We start from the raw sequence: 26,244 nt of genomic DNA, 5'->3' as shown, positions 1-26,244 counted from the left end.
TTTTTGTTGTTGATAACTAGCTCTTGATTGTTATTATGGTTACGTACAAAGTGGCGCCAAATATGAATATTTAAATTTTTTGAAATTCTAATATTTATAGTCAGAAAATCTAATATTGGAAAATTATAGTATTAATTTTCGTAAGACAGAATGTAATTATAGATATTGCTTAGTTTATCAATATCAATAAATATCAATGCGTTAATAAAAAAACTGATATTGATAAACTAAGCAATATCTATAATTACATTCTGTCTTACGAAAATTAATACTATAATTTTCCAATATTAGATTTTCTGACTATAAATATTAGAATTTCAAAAAATTTAAATATTCATATTTGGCGCCACTTTGTACGTAACCATAATAACAATCAAGAGCTAGTTATCAACAACAAAAAATATAATAAACAGAAACGAGTATCTTTCTGACATAAATCAAACAATCAATGTCAAAATGAATTTTTACAAAATTAAATTAAATTGGAATATTGTACTTACATAACTGTATAATTTTTAAAATAAGTTAAGTTTTAATGTTTTGCAAATTTGAAAATTTAATGGATTAACCTCATGTTGTAAGTTTTTTTTTTACTAGTTTTATACAATGCTATTTAGTTCTAATTTCGTTGTATTTACTGTTACCATATTTTAGCATATCCTGAAGAAGCAAATAAATTTTGCGAAAGCTTGATTAAAGAACAAAGAGTTTTACTTTCCTGCCCTATTAATGACTGCAACCTCAAAATAAAACTTTATTTTATATATATATATATATATATATATATATATATATATATATATATATATATATATATATATATATATATATATATATATATATATTATGAATCTGTTCAATTATGTAATTTTTTTCTATTCTTGGGAAATGCAGTCAATTGATTTGGGCTGATAAGTAAAACCCTTTGAGCTTAGTCGAGCTTTCAAAAATTTGATTTCCTTTTTCAAGACATTTGCGCATGGTTAAAATTAATTCATTCACTTTGATTATTCACTTATATTCCTCTAATACTATACCTGTATAGCTTCCGCAAGAGATTCGCCATATTTGGCTTGATAAGCACTTTTAATATCCTCCATATCAACTTCACTTCTTGTCACAACGGTGCGTATTAGCTTTTGATCATCAGTACCTGCACCCTTAACTGCATGATGGATTTGTCTAGCAAAGAATGTTGGTTGATGTTTTACAGCACGAACAATGGCCAAGAATCCTTCTTCGGAATCGCCAGAAAATTCTCCTTTGATGGCCTCTTCAATATCATGACCTAAAAAGCCAATAAATAAAGTCAAATATTTCCATAACGAAAAACTTAAAGCCACAAATAGATAAATTTAGAATAAAAGTCACAATCTTGGTTAGACTGATAAGTTTCCTACTAACACAATATTCAAAGAAGAATGTGTGTTAGGAATACTTTGATAAACATATACTTGTATATATTACATACAATAAACAATAATATTTATATGCTTAACAAACGGATGGCCAGTAATATAGATAATAATAACTCACCCGATAATTTCTCGTACTCGTGGAAGATAAGTCCCAGTTGAGCGTAGTTTCTCTGGCACAAAATAGCATTGAATGCAGATTCATCAGTGCCCAGACGCAATTCACCTGCAGTTAGCAAGGCCTGAGCATCGGCCGCAGCTGAATTATGATCCATCATCATACTTTCGTCACGATTGGCTGTACACAGAGACACCATCATCCTTCTGAATGTTCCAGAAGTGTCGCCCAATAGGTCGTCTTCCAGAGGGCGGTAGTATACTAAAAAATAAAAATATATATGTTGAATATAAATGTTGTTTATTATTTGTGACATACTAGAGAAATAAAAGAATAAAAGGGAAAAAGATAATTGTAAAAATAAAATTTGGCGTTAGGATAAGAAAACTTTTGTAATTTAGATTACTGAGTGACGAACTTTGGACGGTTTAGATTTTTGTTTTCTTAAGATTCATCTGTTGTTTTATCAGTATCATTCTAAGTTTCACCAAATCCACGGTCCTTCCTAAACTCTCTTATTTGAGGACCTACAAATATACCCTCTTTTATTTTAGCTTTACTGATTGTAGGAAATTGTTACTTCAGGCACATGAAACCTGTATCGCCCGTATCCATCCCCTTTACAACATTTTTTGTTTGATGCCTAAGGGAGGAAGATATACGTAAAGATGTGTTCATGATTTACATGTAGTTTAGATGTTACGATTTTTGTCCTGGCCAATCCCTTTTAGGCCATTAATATCAATATAAGCCAAAAATATCAATTAAATCTATTCTTGCTGGAGGTTTCACATATTCCAAGAATAATATTGATATTGTATTTTCAATAGAAATATCTTCGTGTGTCATACCTCACTTTCATATAAGATGCATATGGAATAGAAATCTAAGATTTACAATTTCCAATATACAGAAGCACGTGTTTCTTTGACAAATATAAATCACGAACTAACTATATAATTAAGTTCAAACAGATTAATTTATGTAAGGTCCTATAGATGTTTCAGCAAAATTAAGGTCTTCAATGTTAGCTTTTTCTGGACTTAATCCTCAGAACTTTCTTTATATAAATTCCAATTTTCAGGTGGAACTGGGATTTTGTCAGTGTGAGGAACAGGTGATAGCGGAAAGCAATTTGGGATATTTAACGGCCTTCTCACTCTTGCTTGTTATTCCAGCAATTTTTGTAATGCACAAGTAACAGTCCATACAGTGGTCCCTTGATTCTCTCCATTTTTTTTTATCCCCAATGTATATCATAAAACATGTGAAGTTCTGGTTCATAAAACACTTCACCCAAATCAGCAAGCATATACTTCGGGAAAATCTACCGATTCTACACTGAATCAAGTAGTTGGAAGAATTGAAAGATCGCTGAATAGTAAATAATCCACCTTGGGTATATTACTATAACTACATTCCCAACCATCACCTAACAGCTCAATGTCACGAATGTTCCCCTGGCCGTGAGCTAATGGATATTCAGTATGCTCTTTAATAGAGCAATAAGCATAAATGAAGAAGACGTTTCTGTTAGAGGCATGGTTACGAGTGAGTTTCCACAGGGAGAGGTACTACTACTACACCTATGGAACATAGTTCTAGACACCAGGTTGACCAGTTGAGCAGCAACGGATTCTACAAAATGGCCTATGCAGACGATATTGCTGTCTTGCAAAGCTGTAAGTTTGAGAACGCACTATGTGAGAGGTTACAAGTTGCTCTCCGACTAATAGAAACATGGTGCAAGGAACACTCACTATCTATAAATCCTAAGAAGACAGAGATGGTCCTCTTCACCAGAAAAAGAAGAATTACGGGCTTAATATCATTAAGGATTATAAACTATAGTCTAAACTTTTCTGACGACATGAAATATCTTGATATTACCCTTAACAGGAAGTTAACATGGGACTCCCACTTGGATGGTAGAGCTAAAAGAGCATATATTGCCTACGAGAAGTGTCGACGAACGGTCGGATGTACCTGGGGCCTTTCGCCCAGGCTGATCGCTTGGATTTACACTGCTTTCATTAGGCCAATGCTAACTTACGGAGCTATTGCTTAGGTACCAAAAGTGCTACAGGCAACAGCGATTAACAAACTAAACCATATTTGCTTTAATAAACTCTATAAAATAAAAAAATATAATAAATATACTTCTATGCTATATTTGTTGCACAATAAAATTTATAACCATTTCCATTATTTATTATCATGTAACAAAAGACAAATATTGCATTTTGTATTTATTGCAGACATTATAATCCAAAGTAAATATTTCATATCTCAAATTTATTATCTATCTACAATTCAGGGATTATGTGTGCAAGGTAAGTATTTATTATTTAAAAAAAATATCAAAATTCTATTAAAACCTAATAGCATTATAACAATTTAACAAAAAATCTTGGTATATCTCTTCTTAAGCGAAATATATCTAAAGCGTTCAAGATTGCCTTATACAAGAACTGTCCAATTTCATTAATAATTATGATATATAAAATGTGTAGCCGGTGGCTTCCGCTTGTATGGGTACAACTTCTTTACAGTCTTCCCTGCCTGGTATATTAATTTTGAATTTATTATCAAAGCTATATCTCGTAGCTGTTGTATCGATGGGTTGCCCCATTACAATATCTGCTTTAAATTCCTCGATTAGCTTTCTACTGTCACTACTATGCGACTGGCTTATATGTTACTTCATCATCATCAGTGGCATTACAGCTCGTTATGAGCCAAAGCCTTCTTCAGAACAATCTTCCATTTGCCCCTGTCTCTGGCAACTCTTCTCCATGCTTTAAGTCCGATGGATTTTAGATCATCCTCTATGTTATCTTGATACCTGGGGTTTGATCTTCCTCTGACTCGTCTTTCCACTGGTCCTCTTCGGTCGAAAATTTTTCTGATCGTTGCATCGTCATATCGCCTAATTACATGTCCTAGCCATCGGAGGCGTGCTAATTTAATACATTTTACAACGTCAGGTTCTCCAAAACTTCTATATAACTCAAAGTTGTAGTGCCTACGCCACAAACACTGTTCTTGGACTCCTCCATATATTTTCCTTAGAATTTTTCTCTCGAAACGTTTAAGCAATTCTTGGTCGTTCTGTGTAAGTGACCACGTTTCTGACCCGTATGTAAACACTGGCCTTATTAGTGTTTTATAATATGGTAACTTTAATTTTTCTGGGTAGTTTTGGGGCCATCTGTTTCCTCAATATATAATAGCACTTATTGGCAAGCACTATTCTTCTTTTAATTTCTTCGCTGACATCTTTGCAGCAGCGAGCCCAGGTAGACGAAGGTGTCCACACCTTCCAGTTCCAGATCATCAATTAATAGTCTAGGTATCTGGTTGCCTGATCTAGTACAATACATATACTTGGTTTTCTGTGCTAATTTTTAATCCCATTCTCAGTGCAGACGCCCTTAGTGATCGAAATGCTTCGATTAAAGATTCTGTGGACCTAGCAATAATGTCTATGTCATCTGCATATCCGACCACTTGTACAGATTTATTAAAGATGGTGCCATTCGTATTAATATGGCACTCTCGAATTACTTTTTCTAGTGCAAGGTTAAATAAGAGACACGACAGTCCATCTCCCTGTCTCAGTCCATTTTTACAATGGAAGGGTCTTGAAAAGTCGTTTTCGATTCTGATTACACTCTCTACGAGTGTAAGTTCCGTTAGTTGAACAAGATGAAGCGGCATTTGAAATTCCACCATAGCCTGTAGAAGTTTTTGTCTGTTGACTAAGTCGTATGCTTTGAAATCCACGAATATGTGGTGGGTGTCGACTCGGAACTCGAGCGTTTTCTCAAGAATCTGCCTGACTGTGTAGATTTGATCCGTTGTTGATTTATTGGGTCGGAAGCCGCACTGGTAGTTCCCAACTATTTGTTCAGCATAGGGGATCAATATTCTGTACAATAAGTTGGACTATATTATATGTTACTTACTATGTATTAATCTGTGTAAGATCTCCAACAAGATGGATCAACCAGATCAAAAGACCTATGCACGATATCACGACGAACACTACACTCCTTCCAGGGATCAAGGCAGAAGAGGGAAAGTGAGAGAGAGATAAAGTTATGTCGACTACGCTACTAAAAAGATTAGTTTCATGCGCAGAATGTTTAATTATGAGATCAACCATAGACCAGATCTTTATCCTGTGCCAAATTTTGGAAAAAAAGTGGGAATACAGCCATGATGACTTAAAATATTTCAGATTTCAAACAAACGTATGATTCTCTAACAGGGATAAGCTATGGAAGGTAATATTGGAAATGTGAGTAAGCAGGAAGTACTTAGGTACGGAATTACGGAATATGCGTAACTCAGAACAAGGCAGCATAACATCAGATGTGTTACAAATAGAAACTGCTCCCAGAGATCCTTTTTTCGATATTATTTAACATTACCTTAGAATGTGTAGTTCGAAAAACAGATCTGAAATGACAAGTGGCTTTGCTACCCAGTGATCGAAAGAATCGTTGTATATTTAAGCATTATGGGAACGGCACTATCATTATTACCTATATACAGTATTGAATTGATGCAATCAATCACCTTAGATTTTTGAAATTAAAGATTATAGCCTAAGATCCCACTGCAGGATTACTACGATCATAACGTAGTTAATTAAACTCACATTTTTACATATATCACGAATTAGGAGAACACATTGATAATAGGTTGCCAGTCAAAAAGTGGCCGAAAATTTTATTAATTCAATTAATGGTAATTAATATTTGACACAAATTTTATTTCGTTCATTTATTTTTTAAATAAAATACGTTACTTATGACGTATATACATGTTTTCGACAATGGTCGAAAATTAGGGTGGCCAGCTGTTAAAAACGCGAGGTATCAAAGATAAAATAAAAGATAGCTATCGCGAGTTATAGTACAATGACCGTTAGAATCCAGTATATTCGATCACGCGAATTCAATAAGAAGTTATAGAATATATATTTTGAATATATAGAATATTATATTTTGAATTGTAACTAAAATCTTTGCTAGTGTAAAAGTCCTCAAAAATACAGCTACATGCATGTGATCAAGGTATCTTACGGAGGCAGATATATAATTTTTATCTTTACGATCAACAAGTTCCCACAATTAAGAAAATTCATCAGAAATTTGTAAGCGAACTGAATTATGCAGGAAGTAAAGAAAAAAAGGAAATTTCATAAGCTTGAGTTTCGCTCGAAAAAATCAGTTCGAATTGAAAAATGTTGATAGAAAAACATGAAATTTGACATTTAAGGCTGCAATACCTAAGGCACATTAAGGAAGCTAGAGAAGCAAATAAATTTATAGTATTTACTGACGAGACATTTATTAACGAGTCATATTTCCAAAAACAATTGGTGTGACACCAGTAATAATGGACTTAGAAAACCCGTGTCAAAAGGGCAATGTTTAATTTTTGTTGGGACAGAAAACGAAAAAGGTTTTGTTCCTGGATCTTATTTGAGGTAGAAGTCGACGTCAAAATATGGAGACTATTATGATGACATGAACTTAACAAATTTTAAAAAATGGTTGGAAGAACAACTTTTAAGTAAATTACCTCCAAACAGTGTAATAGTGTTGGATGATGCACCATACCATAATACACAGGAATATAAATGTCCCACATTTTCATCGAAGAATTGTGTTATGCAGGAAGGGCTTCGAGAAGAAAATATTCCATATACTGTTTCAATTGATAAAATTATACGCGCACAAGGACATGATGTATTTAGACTCTCACCATACCATCACTATTTGAACCTTATTGAAATGGTTTGGGCAGGTTTGAACTCCTATGTGGGAGCAAAAAATGTAGACTTTACATTTAAGTCAATACAGCAGCTATCGGACGAATTTTTTTAAACAGTTCCCGTGGAAGAATGGAAAAAACTAACTAAAAAAATCATCGCAACTAAACGTGAGTTAATATCAAAAGTGCAATTAATTGATGTAGTCGTGGATAATATGGTTATTGATGTAGACGATTGAATGTTCAGACAGCCAAGATTTTCAATCAAATTCTGACAGCGAAAACAGCGATTTTGATGATATTTGAATAAAACTATTAAGTATATTTTTATAAGCTTTTCTTACTACCTTCTTCTTCATGTACCATGTCCTTTCAGAACGTTGGTTACCATCATTGCTACCCTAATTTTATTCACTGCCATCCTAAATAGCATGCTTGTATCAACACCATACCAATCTCGCAAGTTCTTCAACCATGATGTTCTTCTTCGTCCTGGACTGCGTTTGCCTGCTATTTTTCCTTGCACGATATTTTGTAGCAACCTATATTTTGGCACCTCTCATTACATGTCCGAAATACTCCAGCTTTCTCTGCTTGATGCTTTTTATGATCTCAGTAGTCTTGCTGAGACGTTCTAGTATTGTGGAGGTTCGAATCTTCTCCACCCAGGAAACTTTTAAAATTCTTCTATAGCACCACATTTCGAAAGCCTCAAGGCAATTTAGATCGAATTTATTCACAGTCCAGGACTCGACACCATAAAGTAAGACCGAGAACACGTAGCAGCGAAGTAGGCTGGTCCAATTTTAGGTCTCTGTTACATAACACCTTGGACATCCTTCTAAAAGCCGCTCTAGCCTGCTCTATCCTAGATCTAATTTCGCCGTGACAATTTAATTGCTGTCCAAGGTAAACGATTTTATCAACTTGCTCAAGTTTTGTATTATTTACATAATATAGACGGTTTTATATGCTGTTGTTTACTTATTACGAGTATTTTGGTTTTCCGTATGTTCAGATTCAGACCTGCTTCCCTACAACTCTCAACGACAATATCAAGTAGTGTTTGCAGATCTTCTTGAGTAGAAGCTGGGAGTACTGTATCGTCCGCATATCGCAAATTATTGATGACTTCACCGTTCACAAGTATTCCTTTTTGTTTTTCAGAAAGTGCTTTTCTCACTACCGTTGACAGCAATTTATTTTCCCTAAATAGCTTATTATTAGCTTTCTAATTTAATAGACTTTTGTTCATTTTAATAATTATGAATACTTCACCTATTAACATATTTTATCAGTTACTTGATTTTACAGTTCAAAGACAAACCTCTAAAATAATAATCGATTCGGCAACGCTGCATAAATGACGCTCTCTATCGCTTCTCTTGTTCGCAGTCTCAGAGAACTATATTCAACTGTATTATTAGAAAAGCGTCCTGAAATTTACAGCTATTCATATTTACTTGTTATGATTCGATATATTTGTTCCATTTTGGGTGTATTGAAATTCAAAACACTGATAGGGATTAGATGCAAGGGATTAGTTGCACAAAAGGTAAATATTTGTTAAAAAAACACATGTTATCAAGACAAATATTTATTTCAGCTTTCACTATATATGCATATCCATATCAATTCAAAAGAACTGACTAACATTTTGACGTACACTTAAAAATGTAACTTATAATTTAACATGAGCAACATTGTACTTTACAAAATACATAAAAAGAGTACTAAGAACTATCATATTTAAAATATTTGAGATTCGACAACACAAAAGTGATTTTTATTATATATTAGTCATTTTATTCTTTAACAGTAAAATTTGTATCAAATTATACAGTACAAAAATTTATATAAATATCTACAAAACTAAGACAAATGTATGCTAGGATATTGGAACATTTAGTTAATACATACAGTTTGTAACTACCAATACGACAGAAAATAATTGATTCGTATAAAACACAGAAATGTAGCCTGGTATCAGTTTGATGGATTGTATAATGAATTTTGAACGTTACTATGCATCAAAGGCTTTGGAGAGATCGGAGAGAACGATATGATTCGGATGACAGGAAAGAACAAAAGTCCCTGGATTATTTTATTCTCATTCTGAATATAGCTTATATTTGAGGTTAAATTTATATTCATTGGACGACAGAAATATTGTAAAATAACTATAGGGAGAGCGCTTTTTCTTGGCTATGAAAAGATTATAGTTACGTATAAAAGAATCACTAAGTTAAGCAATATTAATTAATAGTTTAGGTCCTATTTAATTAGACAATTAAACGTTAAAGAGGAATTGTTTTTTTTTTTCAGTCTGGTTCAAAACAAAATCTAACATTCTTAAAACAAATTTTAACATATATCATGGTAAATTGTTTACACAAATAAACATGATAAAATGGTTTAATAAGGTATAAGACAGAAATTTATAATTGGCATTTTGGTACTCATAACAGATTCGCCAACAAACAGACTTTTAGCTGAATACATCACCCAAAGGTAGGGTATAATTTGGACGAACATATATTTCAGTGATTTTAAAAGAAACTAATAGTTTACGAACGAACTAATTACATATACACGAATATTTCATATTTTGTACAAATTATTTAAAATTTTAGTTCTAAATGTTCAAAAATGACGTATGTTTTTAAGTGATATTAAAGTGACTAATGACGATACTCCATTCTATAAATAGAATAAACAATAACAAACTTAACGTAAAGAAACAATGTATTTTCAATAGATATTAAAATAATAACTTTAAATAAATTTAAGTAAATACTACATATAACAAATCTACCAAATTGTCACCTAAAAAGTATGCCAGTCTGTTTGTTGAAATAAAGTAAAAAATACATAAATTTTTTAAAGATTAACAAGAATAACGAAAAAACTTTAGTAAAAAATTGTACGTGCAGATTTTTAGTATTCACCGATGAGTGCGAGCAAACACTTTTTGTAATGTCCGGAGCAGTCGCCCTGAAAAAAGGACCAATGTTAAGAATACACTACTAATAATAAAGCAAATGTATACACATATAATTAATTATCCAGTAATAATTATTTATTCTTATCTTTATTAACTTACCTTAATAGCGTCAGCTAAAGATTCACCGTATTTGGACTGGTATTCGCTCTTAATTTGAACCATGTCAATTTCAGATCTCGTAACCACCAATCTGATCAACTGTCTGTCGTTGGTTCCCATTCCTTTCATGCTTTTATTCAAATATTTAGCAAAGAACGCCGCTTGGTTCTTTATGGATCTAATAATGGCTAACAGAGCATCTTCTGAGTCTCCGGAGAACTCATTTTTAACAGCTTTCTCGATATCGTGGCCGGTGATTCGCTGGTACTCTTGGAAAACGAGCTGGAGCTGGGCGTAGCTCCTTTGACATAACACCATGTTGAAGGTGGATTCGTCCGTGCCTAAACGAAGCTCTCCCGCTTGAAGTAGAGCTTGGGCGTCTTGTAAAGCTCTTTGTGGATCAGTGGCGTTGCTTTCGTCTCTGGCGGCGTTACAGAGAGAGACCATCAAGCGCTTGAATGTACCAGAGGTGTCGCCTTTGAGATCGCTTTCTAACGATCTATAATATACTGGAAAGAACACAAAAAGTAGTGGTCACTAAAAGCACTAACACAAAAAATAAACACTAAAAATTAGCACGGGGAGGACCAATCGTTAGTCATGAAGTTCTAAATAATTCTCAAGTGAAATTTTTATCCAAATATAAATAAAAAATAGGAGCTATGGTTTATAGAATTTATTTACATATAAAAGAAATCCGGAAAACTGATAAAATTTTAACGAATGAGCAATTATTCTCAAAATTATACCGACACAACTCTGTACTATCTACATTAGCAATAAAAAAGTTGTAGGTTCCGATGTAAAAGCAGAAAGATCAAATACAGAAACTTGAAATTTTCTTTTTATACCTGTTTTATTACGTTTGTAATTTCAGGTTTTTTTATGTTTCTTTGTTTGAATTACGTCAATATAAAGACAATATGAAAAGTTCTCAACTTAGACTACAGATGCGGTCACTAAGAAAAAAGTATCATTCTAGCTGATCGAATAATAAATTGGTATAGCTGAAGCTCTTTCAAAAAAATCTATGTATAATCGTTTTCATCGTTCTTGGCGTGTGCGTGTAAAAACACTTGCAATAAGTTGTTTCATCTGTTTTTCCTTGTCTAAGCTCGATTCGTTTACCTCCTCCAGTGGCGGAGCAAAATGTAGCATGTCAAACGAAATAATAGTTATAAAAGAAAATTATAAATTATTTTTCATTAAATTTCTAATAACGGAATATAGTATAAATTGCGAAGAAGTATTTTTCTAGCTTGCAGTACAATAGGACAGGATATAACGAAAAGTACATTTTAAAAGGATTTTGAAATATACCCAAAAAAGTGTTAATTATTTAACCCACTTTAATTAAAAAATGATACAGATTTTTTAAGTTTTAAGCACTGTAGCGAATTCTGAACTGTTACAACGTACTGACCTTGATTAATTAGCTAATCAGTCAGCGTCTTCACTGGAACTGTCTTCATCATTGGAATCTTCCGCCAAATCGATGATAATTCTACTTTCATTTTCATCATATGTGACCATTTTTGCCCAGTCGTCCTGAATTAATTTTTCAGTATGGTTAACACAACTCGCCCACACTGCAGGTGTTGCCTCAGCTAATGCATCGCCCCAAACTTTTTTCACTGTTTCATCTCCACGTCCATGTTCTCCAATATGACCATCATAGTATTGTTTAGAAATGCCCCAGACCAACTCAATCGGATTATATTGACAGTGATATGGAGGCAATCTCAAAACCTGATGCCCATGTTCTTGGAGTAGCTCGTCTATAACATACCTGCTATTTAGTGGTTTATTCTGGCGACAAAGACTCAATAGCTCTGTCTTGCCCGAATCGTCGTCAAAAATTATTTTTTTCGCCCGTAACCATTCTTGTAAGTCCGATTTTTTCCAACTGGCATTCGGTAACTTTTCTATTAAAGAGCTATGGTATGAGGTATTATCCATAATAATTAGAGATGGTTCCTCCAACATTGGTATCAGCTTTTCGGAGACCCACTTTTTAAAAGACTCTTTATCCATAGAATCATGATAGTCTGCACTCTTCGATTTCGTAGAAAACAGTAAACCAGCATCTTTAACAAATCCTTGCCTACTTCAGGCATGTAAAACAACAAAGCGTTTACCTGTATTTTCGTGTCCTTTTCTGATGCTTTTCACACAGTCATCTTGCCAAGTACGTTTATATGCCCCTTTTAGGAATATCCATGTTTCATCTAAAAAAACGAACTGAAGTGGGCTTGGACTTGAAAAATTTCTCATATAATGCCTCAAAAAATACAGTCGTTTGGAGACAATACATGGTTTCTCACATAGCACTCGTCTACTATTTTCTAGCTTGTATGAAAACCCACAATTTTTCATAAGACGCCACAAACTTGTATCAGAACCGTCATAGAGATGCTTGTTTCTTAATTGTGTATTTAGAACTTAATTGTAACGTGCTCTCCTTTTGCTTTCATGCCATACAGTACATTTCTAATCACTCCTTTTATGATATCGCTGATATCATTAGTCTTTTTTTTTGTACATTACGTGACTCTCCTGGTATAGTAAGAGCTGCCCCTGTCTTGTATTCACTCTTTATTCTTGTCATTGTGCGAAGACTGATTTTCAAAGCGTCCGCTACTCGTTCATGTACCCATGATAACGAAAGCAAAGGTCCGTTGTTTTCTTTTTCTTTTTTAAAATACTCCAATAAATGAACTACACATTGTCGCATTTCTCCTGTTATCATTTTTCCCGGCATTTTTTTTTATTAAATAGAACAATTAGTTATTCACAACAAAAAATAATAAGTAAAACTGTTCGGAACAAATTCCAACAATGACTGACTAAAATCGACTAAAACAACATAAAATATCAATAGTAATTGCTACAATTATAAACATATTAGCCAGCTCATTCAAGAGCAATGCCACAAGTCATTATTGCAATGGGTATCGGAAGAGAGAGAGTTAATTTATAATAAACTGGTATTTTTAAGGTGTCGAGAGTATTATTTTATATAATGGAATTCCACACAGTAAGAGCTCAAACTATTAATTAATTAAAAACTGTTTACTTATAAAAACTATTTCATCAGCTACTTCAAACCTGCACAGATCAGGGTAACATGTTAAAAAAAAACACGTCACTGCCAGCTATCTGTATTCGTAAAGAGGCCGAACTTATCACCGACACCGTATCGGCCAAACGCATCGGTGTTATTGCTATAATACTGGGAGACGTGAGTGGTCTCTTCATTCCCTTCTCATCGCACTTTACCATGACGAACGTGACTCGCACAATTGAATTATGCGTCTGTGTATCAGAAAGAGACGAATATTAAAAATTCCGTAGTAGCTTATTTCAGGCACACGCCAAGAACGATGAAAACGAGTATAGCACGGTTTACAAAAAGAACACAGTAGCCTGAACAGCCAACTTTGTGCAATGTGGGTGCATTGGTGACATTCTGATGACAAATAAATTAAGAATCCACGTTCTAGGCAAAGTTTGTATTATTTTAAGAACAATACACCTATTACCTCCACATATTTATTCTGATTTGACGATTATATAAACTACTCAGTGTGAAAGTTTTAAACAATTAATGGGCCATATTGTGCACATTTATTTGACCAACTAGATAAAAAAATTGGAAGAAAAGCTCTCTTTTTATCTGAAACACCCATATACTAACACGCTTTCGTAAAATCTTGAGAAATTTGTAGTCGAAAAGAGTTCTGCATCAAATAAAAGGTAGTTATAAAATGATGTTAGGACATAATCGCACGAATTAAATTCAGTGATTGAATAAATAAATTGAATCCACTTTTTTTTTTCAATACTAATTTGTGAACTTTTCATCCTTCCCTCGTATGTACATCCAGGAACTATTTAAAATAACTTTTTTAATCATATTTCGTTTCCTATCTTGATAATTCTTTTCCTATTTACACAAAATACTAATTAACCTTTTTATGTAAGAAACCAAAAAGTCGCTCAAATTAAAGAAAAACATGCATGAACTTACATTTGTGGTACGCTTCTCTGATAACCATAATTTCTCTGTTGGACATGGTACAAAGAACCTCAATAAGGACGTCTTCATCAGTTCCAACACCGCTCATAGCATCGTGCAATTCTTTGGCATAGTATTCGGGAAGAGGGGTCATCATAGCGACGATGCAGTTTTCGAAGTTTCCGCTGAGTTCACTTTTCAAGTCCTTGATCAAATCCTGCAAATTATGTTATTATAAAAAGATGTTAGAAAAGAAAAAGAAACAAAATTACTCTTCAAAAAATTATGTTTTAGAATAGAACTTCTGTAGAATTTATTATGAATGATCTAAACAATATTACTCTGGGCAATGAAGGCATTTGTTTTGACACCGTAAACAAATTTTCTAAATGGTGAAAGAGTAAACAATGTTAGATATGCCAACAACACCATGGTGATAGCAGATAGTTTAGATGGACTTCAGAGGCTAATGGACAGAATAAACGAGTACAGTCAACAGTACGGACTAAACATTAATACCAACAAAACGAAACAAATGATTATCAGCAAGGAGAATATAAATGGGGCTCATCTATACATTAATGGGACGCAGATAGAGCGAGTAAAACAGTATTGCTACCTGGGAACTATTATAAACGAACAGTGGAGCAATGTACAGAAAATTAAGTGCCGCATAGGAAAGGCAAGAACGGTATTTAACAAAATGAGCGCCATCTTCAAAAGTCACAACATATCCCTAGATACAAGAATGAGACATTTGAGATGCTATGTTTTCTCTGTGTTGTTGTACGGGGCGGAGGCATGGACGCTTACAGACACCACTATTAAAAAACTTGAAGCATTTGAGATGTGGATTTATAGAAGAATGCTGAGAATATCATGGACAGCAAGGATCACGAACAAGGAAGTTCTAGAAAAAATGAAGAAGGAACCAGAGATTGTATTTACGATCAAACGCATAAAATTGGAATATCTGGGACACGTTATGAGAAATCAGCACCGTTACTCCCTGCTGCAGTCTATATTGCAAGGTAAAGTCAAAGGTAAGCGAGGACCCGGTAGAAGGAGAATATCATGGCTGCGGAATTTAAGAACATGGTTTAAGAAAACCTCAACGGAGCTGTTTCGAGCCGCAGCGAGCAAGGTCATGATTGCCAATATGATTTCCAACATCCGAAACGGATAGGAACCAGAAGAAGAAGAAGAAGAAACAAATTTTTAGGTCTCTATATTGATAATAAACTTAAATTGAGCAACACACTGTATGTTTAAGCTAAAAGATATGATCGCGTTGCTTTGCTATCAAATCAGCTGCACATCACTTATATTTCAAGACTGCAAAAAGTGTTTATGTGGCCTTGATTGAATCTAATATTTGAGATACAGTATTGCCTTTTGGGGTAGATGTACTCTTCATCATTTCAGCAGAGTTTTTATGCTACAAAAGAGAGCACTCAGATATTTATGCAAGGTCAAGTTTGGTACATCATGCTGACCTTTGTTCCGGAAACATGGTATCTTGACACTTCCTTGCATGCATATCCTTGAAATAGCGTGATTAATTTTTAAAAAACATAAGGAGTCATTCGGACAGATTCTTTTTATAACACTCGTCTATCTTATATTATGCCACTTCCAATTCCCTTTTACATTAATTAAAAAATCATTTATGTACTCTGGAAAAAAGTGTTTAATCACCTACCACTAGATATAAGATCCTTAAGCAATATCTTTGTATTCCGTAGAGCAATCAAGAAGTTTGTATTAGTAGTAGAAGTGTTACTATAGTATCGAGGAATTTTTTGAGGACGGTTGCGCTAATTGATATCTTTGTAATGTATCATGTATTTTGTTTTTTTGACTGTGTCATGTTGTGTTTTATAAATGTAACTCATTTTAGAAACAATAAAACTCTCTCTCTCTCTCTCTCTATCTCCCTCCCTCTCTCTATCTCTCTCCCTCTCTCTATCTTTCTCCCTCTCTCTATCTCTCTCCCCTCTCTATCTCTCTCCCTCTCTCTCTCCCCCCCCTCTCTCTCTCTCTCTCTCTCTCTCTCTCTCTCTCTCTCTCTCTCTCTCTCTTTCAATATAAAAATATCGATAAGAAAGACGAAACTTATGGCATTTGAGGGTAAATATTCTGAAAACCGTTCACAATACCAACAAGAAGAAGAATCTGGTCACAATACCATTATTGAAATCCCATTTCTCTTTATCATATACATATTTACTTAAATCTTCATAATATTACTAACAATTCCATGCACCATATAAACACTATTTGCGAAAACTACAAAAAATCAGCATACTTTACCTTTCCGTACATAGTTTTGAACGCAGCAGCAATATGTAGTCTCTGTTCATTGGATCTTCTTGCCAAGCAATTGATAATGGCCTTCTCGTCGGTTCCGAAACCTTTCATCGCTGTTCTAAGAACTTGAGCATCATCATTAGGGTTGAATGGTTGGGCAGGTCTGACGGTGGGAGTTCTCTACAAAACAAAAATAAATTATTGAGTTTAACGATTGTGTGGATTTTTGCACCTGTTGGAACATAGCAAACAACACAAAACTAGCACACAATGGGGGAACTGCATTATTTACAATATAATATATAGGGTTTTTATTTTATCTGAAATATTTTACGTATTTGCATTTAGGTAGGCACATTGTTGAAATATATTAGCGATAAGATCTTATATTATTTATTGCAAACATACTAAAAATAAGAATGTTTGATAACACAAAAAACGATTTAAAAGTACCTTTTACTTAGTACATCCAGTTTGCCTTTTATTGTGCAAGCGTTTCAAGCATAAAACCCTATTGTTAGTATTTGAAGCAAAAAGTAGGGCAAAGACTACTTTAAAAATTAATTTGTGAAGACTGTCGAATAACACATTTGAACTAGATCAACCACTCAGGGTTATTAGTGGGACTACTAATAAAATAAGTTAAGCTTTATTACATTAAATAGAGTAGTTCAGTTTTGAGGACACCTGTGATTCCATTTGTTCTTCGTCCTTCTTTCTTCCCTAAAGAATGGACTTCTTCTTCTGCTAGTGCCTATCCTCTATGGATGTTGGCTACCACATGTTGCCTAACTAATAGTGCTTATGTGGCAGAATGAATTGGTACCAGAAGAGTGGCTAAAGGGAATAATATGTCCATTGCATAAAAAGGGTGATCAATTAGAGTGTAAGAACTATAGAGGCATTACTCTGTTAGCATCTGCTTATAAAATATTCGGCAATGTATTGTTTGAAAGACTTAAACATTTTACAAAGGATATTGTTGGTCAATATCAATGCGGATTTACTGCTGGAAAGTCAACTACACATCAAATTCAATCACATAGGCAGATTCTAGAAAAGTCACTAGAATATAGCATAGATACACACCATATCTTCGCCGACTTCAAAGCAGCCTATGACAGAGTGAAAAGAACTGCATTATATAATGCAATGATAGACTTTGGGATCCCGCCCGAAGTTAGTTAAGTTGACCCAACTAGCAATGCAAAACGTAAGCTCATGCGTTAGAATTGAAGGAGAAAACTCTACGTTCTTTGACATTAATAATGGTCTAAGATAGGGGGACGCGCTGGCGTGTCTCCTCTTTAATATTGCCTTGGAAAAAATATAGTTATAGTGGGCAGACGTATGAGAGACATGGTGCAGTGTTATAAAAAGGTTGCGGACTCGGCAAGTGAATTAGATAACTTGTAAGCGAACTTGTAAACTAGGAAAAAACCAAATATATGTTGGTTTCTAAAAACCCCCGAAATATCCAACAGAGAATTCAAATTAACGACCATACCTTTGAACAAGTCAAAGAATTCGCATATCTTGGATCCCTAGTAAACGCAACAAACACGACAAGCGACGAAATAAAAAGACGCATAGCAAAAGCAAACAGAACTGTTCACGGTGTCCAGAAACATTTAAAAAATAAAAATATAAAACGTGCAGTAAAGCTCAATATATATAAGACCTTAAGAAGACCGGTTTTGATATATGGGGCTGAAACTTGGACCTTATCTCAAAATGATGAAAGACTTCTTGGTATTTTTGAGAGAAAAATTCTTAGAAAGATTTTTGGGATCATAAATGAAAATGGGCTACGGCATCGAAGATACAACTTTGAACTATATCAGTTATACACCGATCCAGATATTGTGAAATTCGTTGAAGTGCAGAGACTTAGATGGGCTGGACACATTGCTAGGATGTCAGATCCCGAATACACGAAGAGATTAACATTTTCAAAACCAGAGGGCACAAGAAGTAGAGGACGTCCACTAAGGAGATGGATTGATGATGTGGAAGAAGACCTACAGATTCTAACAGATTCTATAGATTCTAAGGGTCAGAAGATACAGGGAAGATGCCAGGAATCGACAGGAATGGCGACTTCTTAGTGATGTGGCCAAGATCCACAACGGATTGTCGAGCCACTTATGATGATGATGATGAATGTTTTTAATCACAACATTTTGAGGAGTTAAAAATCGAAAAAACTGCATTTTTGTAATTAGTTGTTAATAATTAAAAAACAACGCCGAAATCTTATGAAAACAGCAGAAAACATATAAATTATATTCTTGCTATACAGTTATCTATTACGTAAAAATATCAGATTACTGAATAATTCAAAATTCTGAGAATACAAGGGGAGAAATAGCTTAAAAGTTAATTCTTCTTCGTCAACGACAAAATTAAAAGTTTCAACGTGAAATATGAAGAAATCAACGCTTTTTAGTAGAAAAGTCATGAAAACTTTTTGTAGTACTTAAAAAATCTTTATTTTTATTTTTTATTAAAGTCTCTAGTACCAATCCTAGCGGATTTATGACAAAAATATGGTTGGTCCATATTTTTTCAGCGATAAAAAACATGAAAATCACCCCCTTATTAAAAATAATCGCTACCCCTTTTCAATTCACTCTTCAATGCTTAGTTTAAAAAAAATGAGTTTAAGTGAGAATAGGATTTTTGTATTATTACAAAAAATTCCCTTTTACATATATGACTACATATCGAAAAGCGAAACCTACAATTTTGTACTCTACAAAATTTGGTGTGTTTCTAGATATTTTTTTTTGTTAAAAAATTGACATATTTACTTGCGGATATGTCGACAAGTATTGACTTTCAGCAAAAAATATATAAAAAGAGTGGCATCCCCCAGGATAAAAGCACCCTACGGGACAGGGTCAACTTTGTAGAATTTATAGCTAAATTTTGGTGGAATACTAGTACAAGCTCAGAAAATTATACGAAAAAAATGCTGATTGACTGGGTAAATATTCTCGTAGTATTTATAAAAGGTTTGGGAGTGCTCATGTAAGATTTTTTTTAAAGCCATTTTTTATGTTACTTATGAAAACTTAAAGGAAGTTATATGTATGGACTATGGACCAATATCCAAATTATCGATTACCGTAGTACGTTTTATATATTTTCAGTAGTTTTATATATTATTTTTCTACGTAGAAAACGGTAAGAAATACAAAAAATACTTTTAGTTGAGCTTAGAAAGTCAGGTAATTTATGAAACAATGAAAAAATTGTATACTTTACCATTTTTGCTGCTTTTTTAGCGAACAGAACTATCTGGTAACTGGTAGTTATCAAAAGTGAATTTTAGATTAACACAAACAAACTACCGCTTCCTGCAAGTTTGATTAATTTTCGATAAGAGTTGGTTCTTAACAGATTTCCAATAAACCATGTACAGGATGTAAACTTTTAATGAAATACAACATGCGAACAATGTATGGCTATACTTATGCAATAGATACAGTCGGCAGCTGACCACCAGAAGATACTAACAATGAAAACTTTGTAATCAACAACTAAAATGCTCTGTGTTATGGCCCGTTTTCACGCTACGTCTTATTGTACGTTTTGTGGGTCATATAAAACGTACGACAAAATGTACGTTTTGTCCAGTGTATACACACTACGTTTTTCCTTCCGTTTTCTACTTCATTTCTAATTCAGAGTCTTGAGTTGTGTGAAGTTTGTTTAGTGTTTTTTTATTATGGAGGAAACACGGCTGCTTTCTTTTATTTTTTCAACTATAACGATACTACGACTGAGGAAAAAGGGGATGAAGAGGGAAAAGACAAGATGGTCAAGAGAATGGCTTCTGAAAAGACGCCAGTATTCCCACGTCTCGTTACTAAAAGAACTGAGAGGCGAACCAGATGACTGGCGCAATTATTTGCGAATGGACACCTCAGCCTATTGTCAATTGCTAGAGTTGGTATACCATACATATTGAAACAAGACACTTGCATGAGAAAAGCGATTACACCCCATGAAAGACTCACAGCAACTCTCAGATATCTTACAACAGGACGCAGCATCAAGGACTTGGAGTTCACAATCAAAATATCCAAACCAGCGTTAAGCCAAATAATTCCTGAAACCTGTAATGCAATATACTTGGTTTTAAAACATAACTACTTAAAAACTTTTATACAATTCAATAAATTCCCCGAGAAAATCGTGGGTGCATTGCCGCAAATCTGACATTATTAGGCTTTTTTTGGGAAAAATGAAACGAACTGCAGTGGAACTAGTCGTCAAATAAGTCAAGATCGGACGACTTGTCTGAATATGTATTTTCACGTAACGTTTTATCCTATCAGTTCTCGCAAAACTATGCTTCTCCCATCATTTCTACGATCTGACCTTGGATTTCATTTCGATTCGACAAGACGTACGTTTTGCTGTTTACATGCCACGTTTTATTGTATAGGATTTGTCCTATCCAACAAAACGTACAATAAGACGTAGCGTGAAAACGGGCCTTTACAGATATATCGAAAATTATGGGGTTATATAAAAAAACTACCATTAAAGACATTTAAATATTCTATGGTACATTATTATATAGAGTTTGAACTTTATAATAATGTGACGTAACGATTTGACTATCTTTTATTTACAGTCTTAATGTATTATTAAAATGTTCTAACACTTAGTTTATTTAATCTTTATTTCCACTTATTCTAATTTATTACAGTCTCCTACACTTATTCTAATTCGCTAAAAACGCAATATTAATTTATTATAATATGACTTACTCGATACAACAATTTATTTAAGTCTGAAGCTAACAATTAAGTTTCGTGTCTAATCGTTCTGGAATTTCACCGAAGCCGACGCTGCTTCTAGACCCGACCCGGAATTTCGGGAGAGCCGTATCTTTCTGACTCTCAAAACTGGAGTTTTGAGAAGAAAACGATGGTACAATAGACTATGTAGCACTTAAATACGCCACAAAATAAGATTCAAAAACAAATACCAACAAAACGAATTTTGCGGTCACTCTTTATAGAACGTCAGTTTTTCTCCTACTTTTACTTTTATTATGTAATTCTGGTAGATATTTCGATCATTTTGATTATTTCTAGAGTTGCCTCTCTTGCGTAAAATAAGTGCATGACGTCCTTTAATTTGACCCGGTCAAATGCCTTCTTAACGCCCACGAAACATAGATATGCCGGTTTGTTGTATTCCAATGATTTCTCTTGCACTTGTCTCATTATAAATATATAGTCGGTTCGCTATATTTACGCGGGTTTCGGATTAACAAAATTATGCTAATGACTCATTGATAACCAGTTGCAGTACCATTTATCGAATGCGAGCCAACAAGGAATATGTGACCTTAAATACAATTCTCTCGGAATTAAAAGATAGAAAATTTGACGAAATTGGCAGAACAAGTCTATGGCAAGTGATACATAATTTGGGTTTCAAATTTCAAAAGGAGGATAACAGAAAAGCCCTTTGTGAAAGAAGTTCTGTTGTGCATAACTTTCTAAGAAAATATTCTAAATTAAAAGAAGAAAGGGCAAATTTTATATATTTAGACGAAACATGGATATTTTCTAGGGGTGCAACCAAGAGAATATGGCAAGATGATAACGTAAATTCTATCAAACATACTGATGGAGAAGGGAAGCGACACATAATTTTACATGCAGGAGGGAAATCGGGTTTTATAGAAGGTGCTGATTTAATATTTTCATCTAAATCAAAATCAAGTGACTATCACGATAATATGAACACAGAAATGTTTGTAAAATGGTTACATGAAAAACTTCTCCCAGGTTTAAGTGAGCCCAGCGTAATTATTTTAGACAATGCACCTTACCATTCTGAAGTATTAAACAAAATCCAACGAATTCTTGGACTGTTAATAAAATTAAAGAATGGTTGACAAAGGAACATATACCATTTACACAACATATTTTAAAATCAGAATTATTACGCTTGGCAAATATCCACGCAAAACCAAAAACCTTTGTTGTGGATCAGATTATTGAAAGTTACGGTCATCAAGTTTTACGTCTGCCACCGTATCATTGCCAGTTTAATCCCATCGAATATATATGGGGAATAGCAAAACAATATTATGACAACCATATTGGGCCTAACGGTTATAGCGACGACGCAGTTCGGGAAACTTGGCGAAAGGCACTTTAAATTGTAACTCCAGAAGTGTGGTACAACTGTATATTCAAGTGCGAGAAACTAATAGAAGATTGGTGGACTCGTGAAAATAAAATAAACGAAATAAGTCCAATCATAATAACAATTAATGGTGATGACAGTGATGATGATGACGATTATGATATTTTTGATGATAATGACTGATTTTCATTTTTGTTGGCAAGTTAAATTTTTTTATTTTTCATTACAAAATTCTCTCCATGGAACAAATATACATAGACCATATTTTCTGTGTGAAGTGTAATATAAAATTATTATTAGGTTTATATTAGCCACATTAGACTCCATTAATGAAGTAATTCTCCTTATTATACTGTCAATTATATAAAAGATTTTCCATTATTATTTAATTAAAAAAAGTTATGGATTATTTTTCATTTCATTTGACCTGTTGATATTTCCCCAAAGAGCAGGTAATTAAAACTGGGTACTTACAATAAAATTTTTAATCCGAAACCCGCGTAAATATAGCGAACCGACTAACCTTGTTGTTCTTCTGCTAGTGTTATAATTTCATTCAGTTTATTTTTTATCACTTTGGTTGTTAATTTTAGTGTTGTGTTTAATAAATTAATTCCTCTATAGTTCTCCAGGTCCCATTTGTCTCCCTTTTCGAAGAGAGCTATTAGGATGCTAGATCTCCATTATTGTGGTACTGTGGTACTCTGTTTTGTTCCATTATTTTTTGGATTAATTTTAATAGTTGTTTGGTCAGATCTGGTCCTCCGTACTTTGTGAGTTCATTGGGTATTCTCTTCTCTCCTGGTGATTTTCTATTTTTTTATTTCGTCAATGCTTCCTTTACCTCTCCTCCTCAATGTTCATTTCTTCGTTTGTGGTCACTTCTGGTGATGGTGGTTCATTATCGTCAGCTTTAGCAAATAGGGATCGAAAAGAGTCTCCATGTTTCCTTCTGAATGTGTTTCGCTTTTATTAGTTCGTTCATATCTTTTCTTTGTCCTCTAATCATTCTCCATATTTCTTTTTGTGTGCCGTAGAAGTCGTGTTCTGTTGTGTTCTGTGTTGTAAAAAGGCCTTATTCTTTTCTTCATGTAATACAGATATATTAAAATTATCCAGTATGAAAACCGCTCCTTGATAGAGCAGACGGCGACAGAGAAGATAATAAGATTTCTTGATAATATCGAGAAAGATATGATAAACAACTGAATACGAGCTTGGTGGAGGAAAAAGATTTCTAAGGAAGACTAGAGAGAAATTCTGCAGAAGGCTTGAACTCACATAGGGACTGTAAAGCCAGAATGATGATAATAGTCATACTTTGGCAAAATACACTTAGAGTTCTGAAAATTCTAATTATATTTCAGAACAATTATAATTCTTAATGCTTTCTCCACAATTTTCCGTATTATCTGTCTTAATTTTCCGGAAATACATGTTCATGAAAAATATATAGTATTAAAAATAACTTAAATCAGCTGACAATAGAACGAAAAGTACTAACAATAAATTAGATAGATATTTTAACAAGACGAGAGAATTAACAACGTTAACGTTCGATGCAGTTAAATTCCTTATGATGAGGGCTGGAATCAAAGGTATTTGCTGAGATAGTGAGGAGTACGGGCCTTAATTGACAAGAAATTTATTTGCTTGTTACACCAATGAATTTTTGAAACCAAATGGAAACGCTATGCAACAAATGACCGCCTACAAGCACTAAAAACAATCATTTGAAACTAAAAATAGTTTATTAATTCGTGGCTGGTTGATTTCCAATAACCATAGTGGCTGCTCCATAAATAAGAAAAGGATATGATATGATGAACAGTAGAAAACAGTATATCTTCTTTTTCGTCTTCTTTGCCATACCTGCCACCTCCGTGCTTAGGTCGTCACTCCACCTCCTTCGCTCCCTTGTTCTTTTGATGATTTATCTCGAATCATTCCCACCACCCTTTCCTTTTCATCCTGTTAATGAGGTTATTCCACTTTTTACACTTAGTTATTAATATTTTTAACGTTTCATGTGTATTTAAACTTTCTCTGTCTAGGGAATATCATTCCAGTTATTCTACGAAATATTTCCATTTCTGTTGTTTACAGTATTTTAGTTTTTGATGTTTCTGTTCTAGTTTGTGCAATTTATATTATGATAGGTTTTATAACTGTTCCATAGCTTCACACACAATATCGAAAACATCAAAAAATGAAGGTTGAATGAACATCTGAAGGTGTTATATTTTTAACATTAGATGACCTAACGTCTAAAATGTATTAATAAAATGAAAACAAGTCTGGAGAAAAATATTATTGAAAAGTCCTGCATATGAATACATGGATACTGATACTGAATACTGAACCAAATAAGATCGTGCGTGGCCGCTGTGAAGACCAAGAGAGCAAGGTGGGACCAGCTCGATGAAAATGTACGTGGGCCAACGACAGGACATGGACCACCTGCTCCAGTGCAACCAATGCCCGTTTTCAAGCACGATGGACGACCGGTGGAAGGCCAACACCAAGGCGATAAATTGTGCCCGATTCTGGGCTGAACACTTGAAGTTATCACGCTTGAACACGAAAAAGTAAAATAAATTCGCAAATGTTACATATGTGTGGTTTATTGTGCTGTATTGAGTCGAAACTTGATCACTTAAAGTGCAGACTTTGAATATGGTCGAAGCATTCGAGCTGTGATCCTTTATTCGAAAGACAATTGTTGAATTCGGTAAAACATCGTACAATATCTTACCTGGAAAATGTGTTGAGAAAATTCCGACACTCGATACCAAAACTAATATTACAAAGAAAAATTGAGCGAAACCGGAGACCTGGTAAAAAACAACATTCCTGGTTACGAAACATATGAGGTCTGGTGTGCAGCTTTGCACATAACACCCGAAGAAGAGAAAGACTTACAAGCAAACTTACAGCAAAATATTTATTAAAATATAAATTTACAAAACTAATACTATTAATAATACTTTTAAAAGACATTCAATGTTTCTGCTTATAGATTTATTATTTGTGTCGGACGCTTTTTACAAATTTATCAATTTGGCGATTTCCACTGCGCACACACTGATCTGTTTTGGCCACTGTGTAGTTCTTGCAGTTTTTGAATATTCGCGTGGCGTCGTCTAAAGTCTTGTCTGCCTCTCTTACCAAAACTGAACTGTATGCCTAAAGCAAAAAATAATAAATTGGTCTTTATCCGCAGTGTGAAGACCTCTTTTCTATTCTACCTGAAGGTGTTAATGGACAAAAGCAAGTGTGTTAAGCTAACAGTGTCTTTTATATGCCTTTTACC

The 26,244-nt window shown here is 33.9% G+C and overlaps 1 protein-coding gene across 10 annotated transcripts in view; it reads right to left on the bottom strand.

Annotated features, from left to right (window-relative positions):
• The window catches only part of LOC140436494 (annexin B11-like), a 58,030-nt gene that overhangs the window by 6,392 nt on the left and 25,394 nt on the right, over window positions 1–26,244 (bottom strand). For 8 of the 10 annotated variants that reach the window (XM_072525357.1, XM_072525362.1, XM_072525360.1 and 5 more), the window contains 4 exons: window positions 16,755–16,931; window positions 14,454–14,658; window positions 10,424–10,932; window positions 8,902–10,314 (listed from right to left, as the gene is read on the bottom strand). In XM_072525357.1, the coding sequence (XP_072381458.1) occupies window positions 10,258–10,314; window positions 10,424–10,932; window positions 14,454–14,658; window positions 16,755–16,931 (948 nt within the window). In that variant the 3' untranslated portion in view covers window positions 8,902–10,257. Of the gene's footprint in view, window positions 1–1,037; window positions 1,289–1,536; window positions 1,795–8,901; window positions 10,315–10,423; window positions 10,933–14,453; window positions 14,659–16,754; window positions 16,932–20,021; window positions 20,181–26,244 lie in introns of those variants that run through there. The other 2 variants (XM_072525366.1, XM_072525361.1) reach the window with 2 other exon arrangements.

Source organism: Diabrotica undecimpunctata, chromosome 3 (assembly GCF_040954645.1).
Source record: "Diabrotica undecimpunctata isolate CICGRU chromosome 3, icDiaUnde3, whole genome shotgun sequence".
Classification (NCBI taxonomy): Eukaryota; Metazoa; Arthropoda; class Insecta; order Coleoptera; family Chrysomelidae; genus Diabrotica; species Diabrotica undecimpunctata.
The sequence above is the reverse complement of the archived record's forward strand: the minus strand, read 5'-3'. Positions and strand labels throughout refer to the sequence as shown.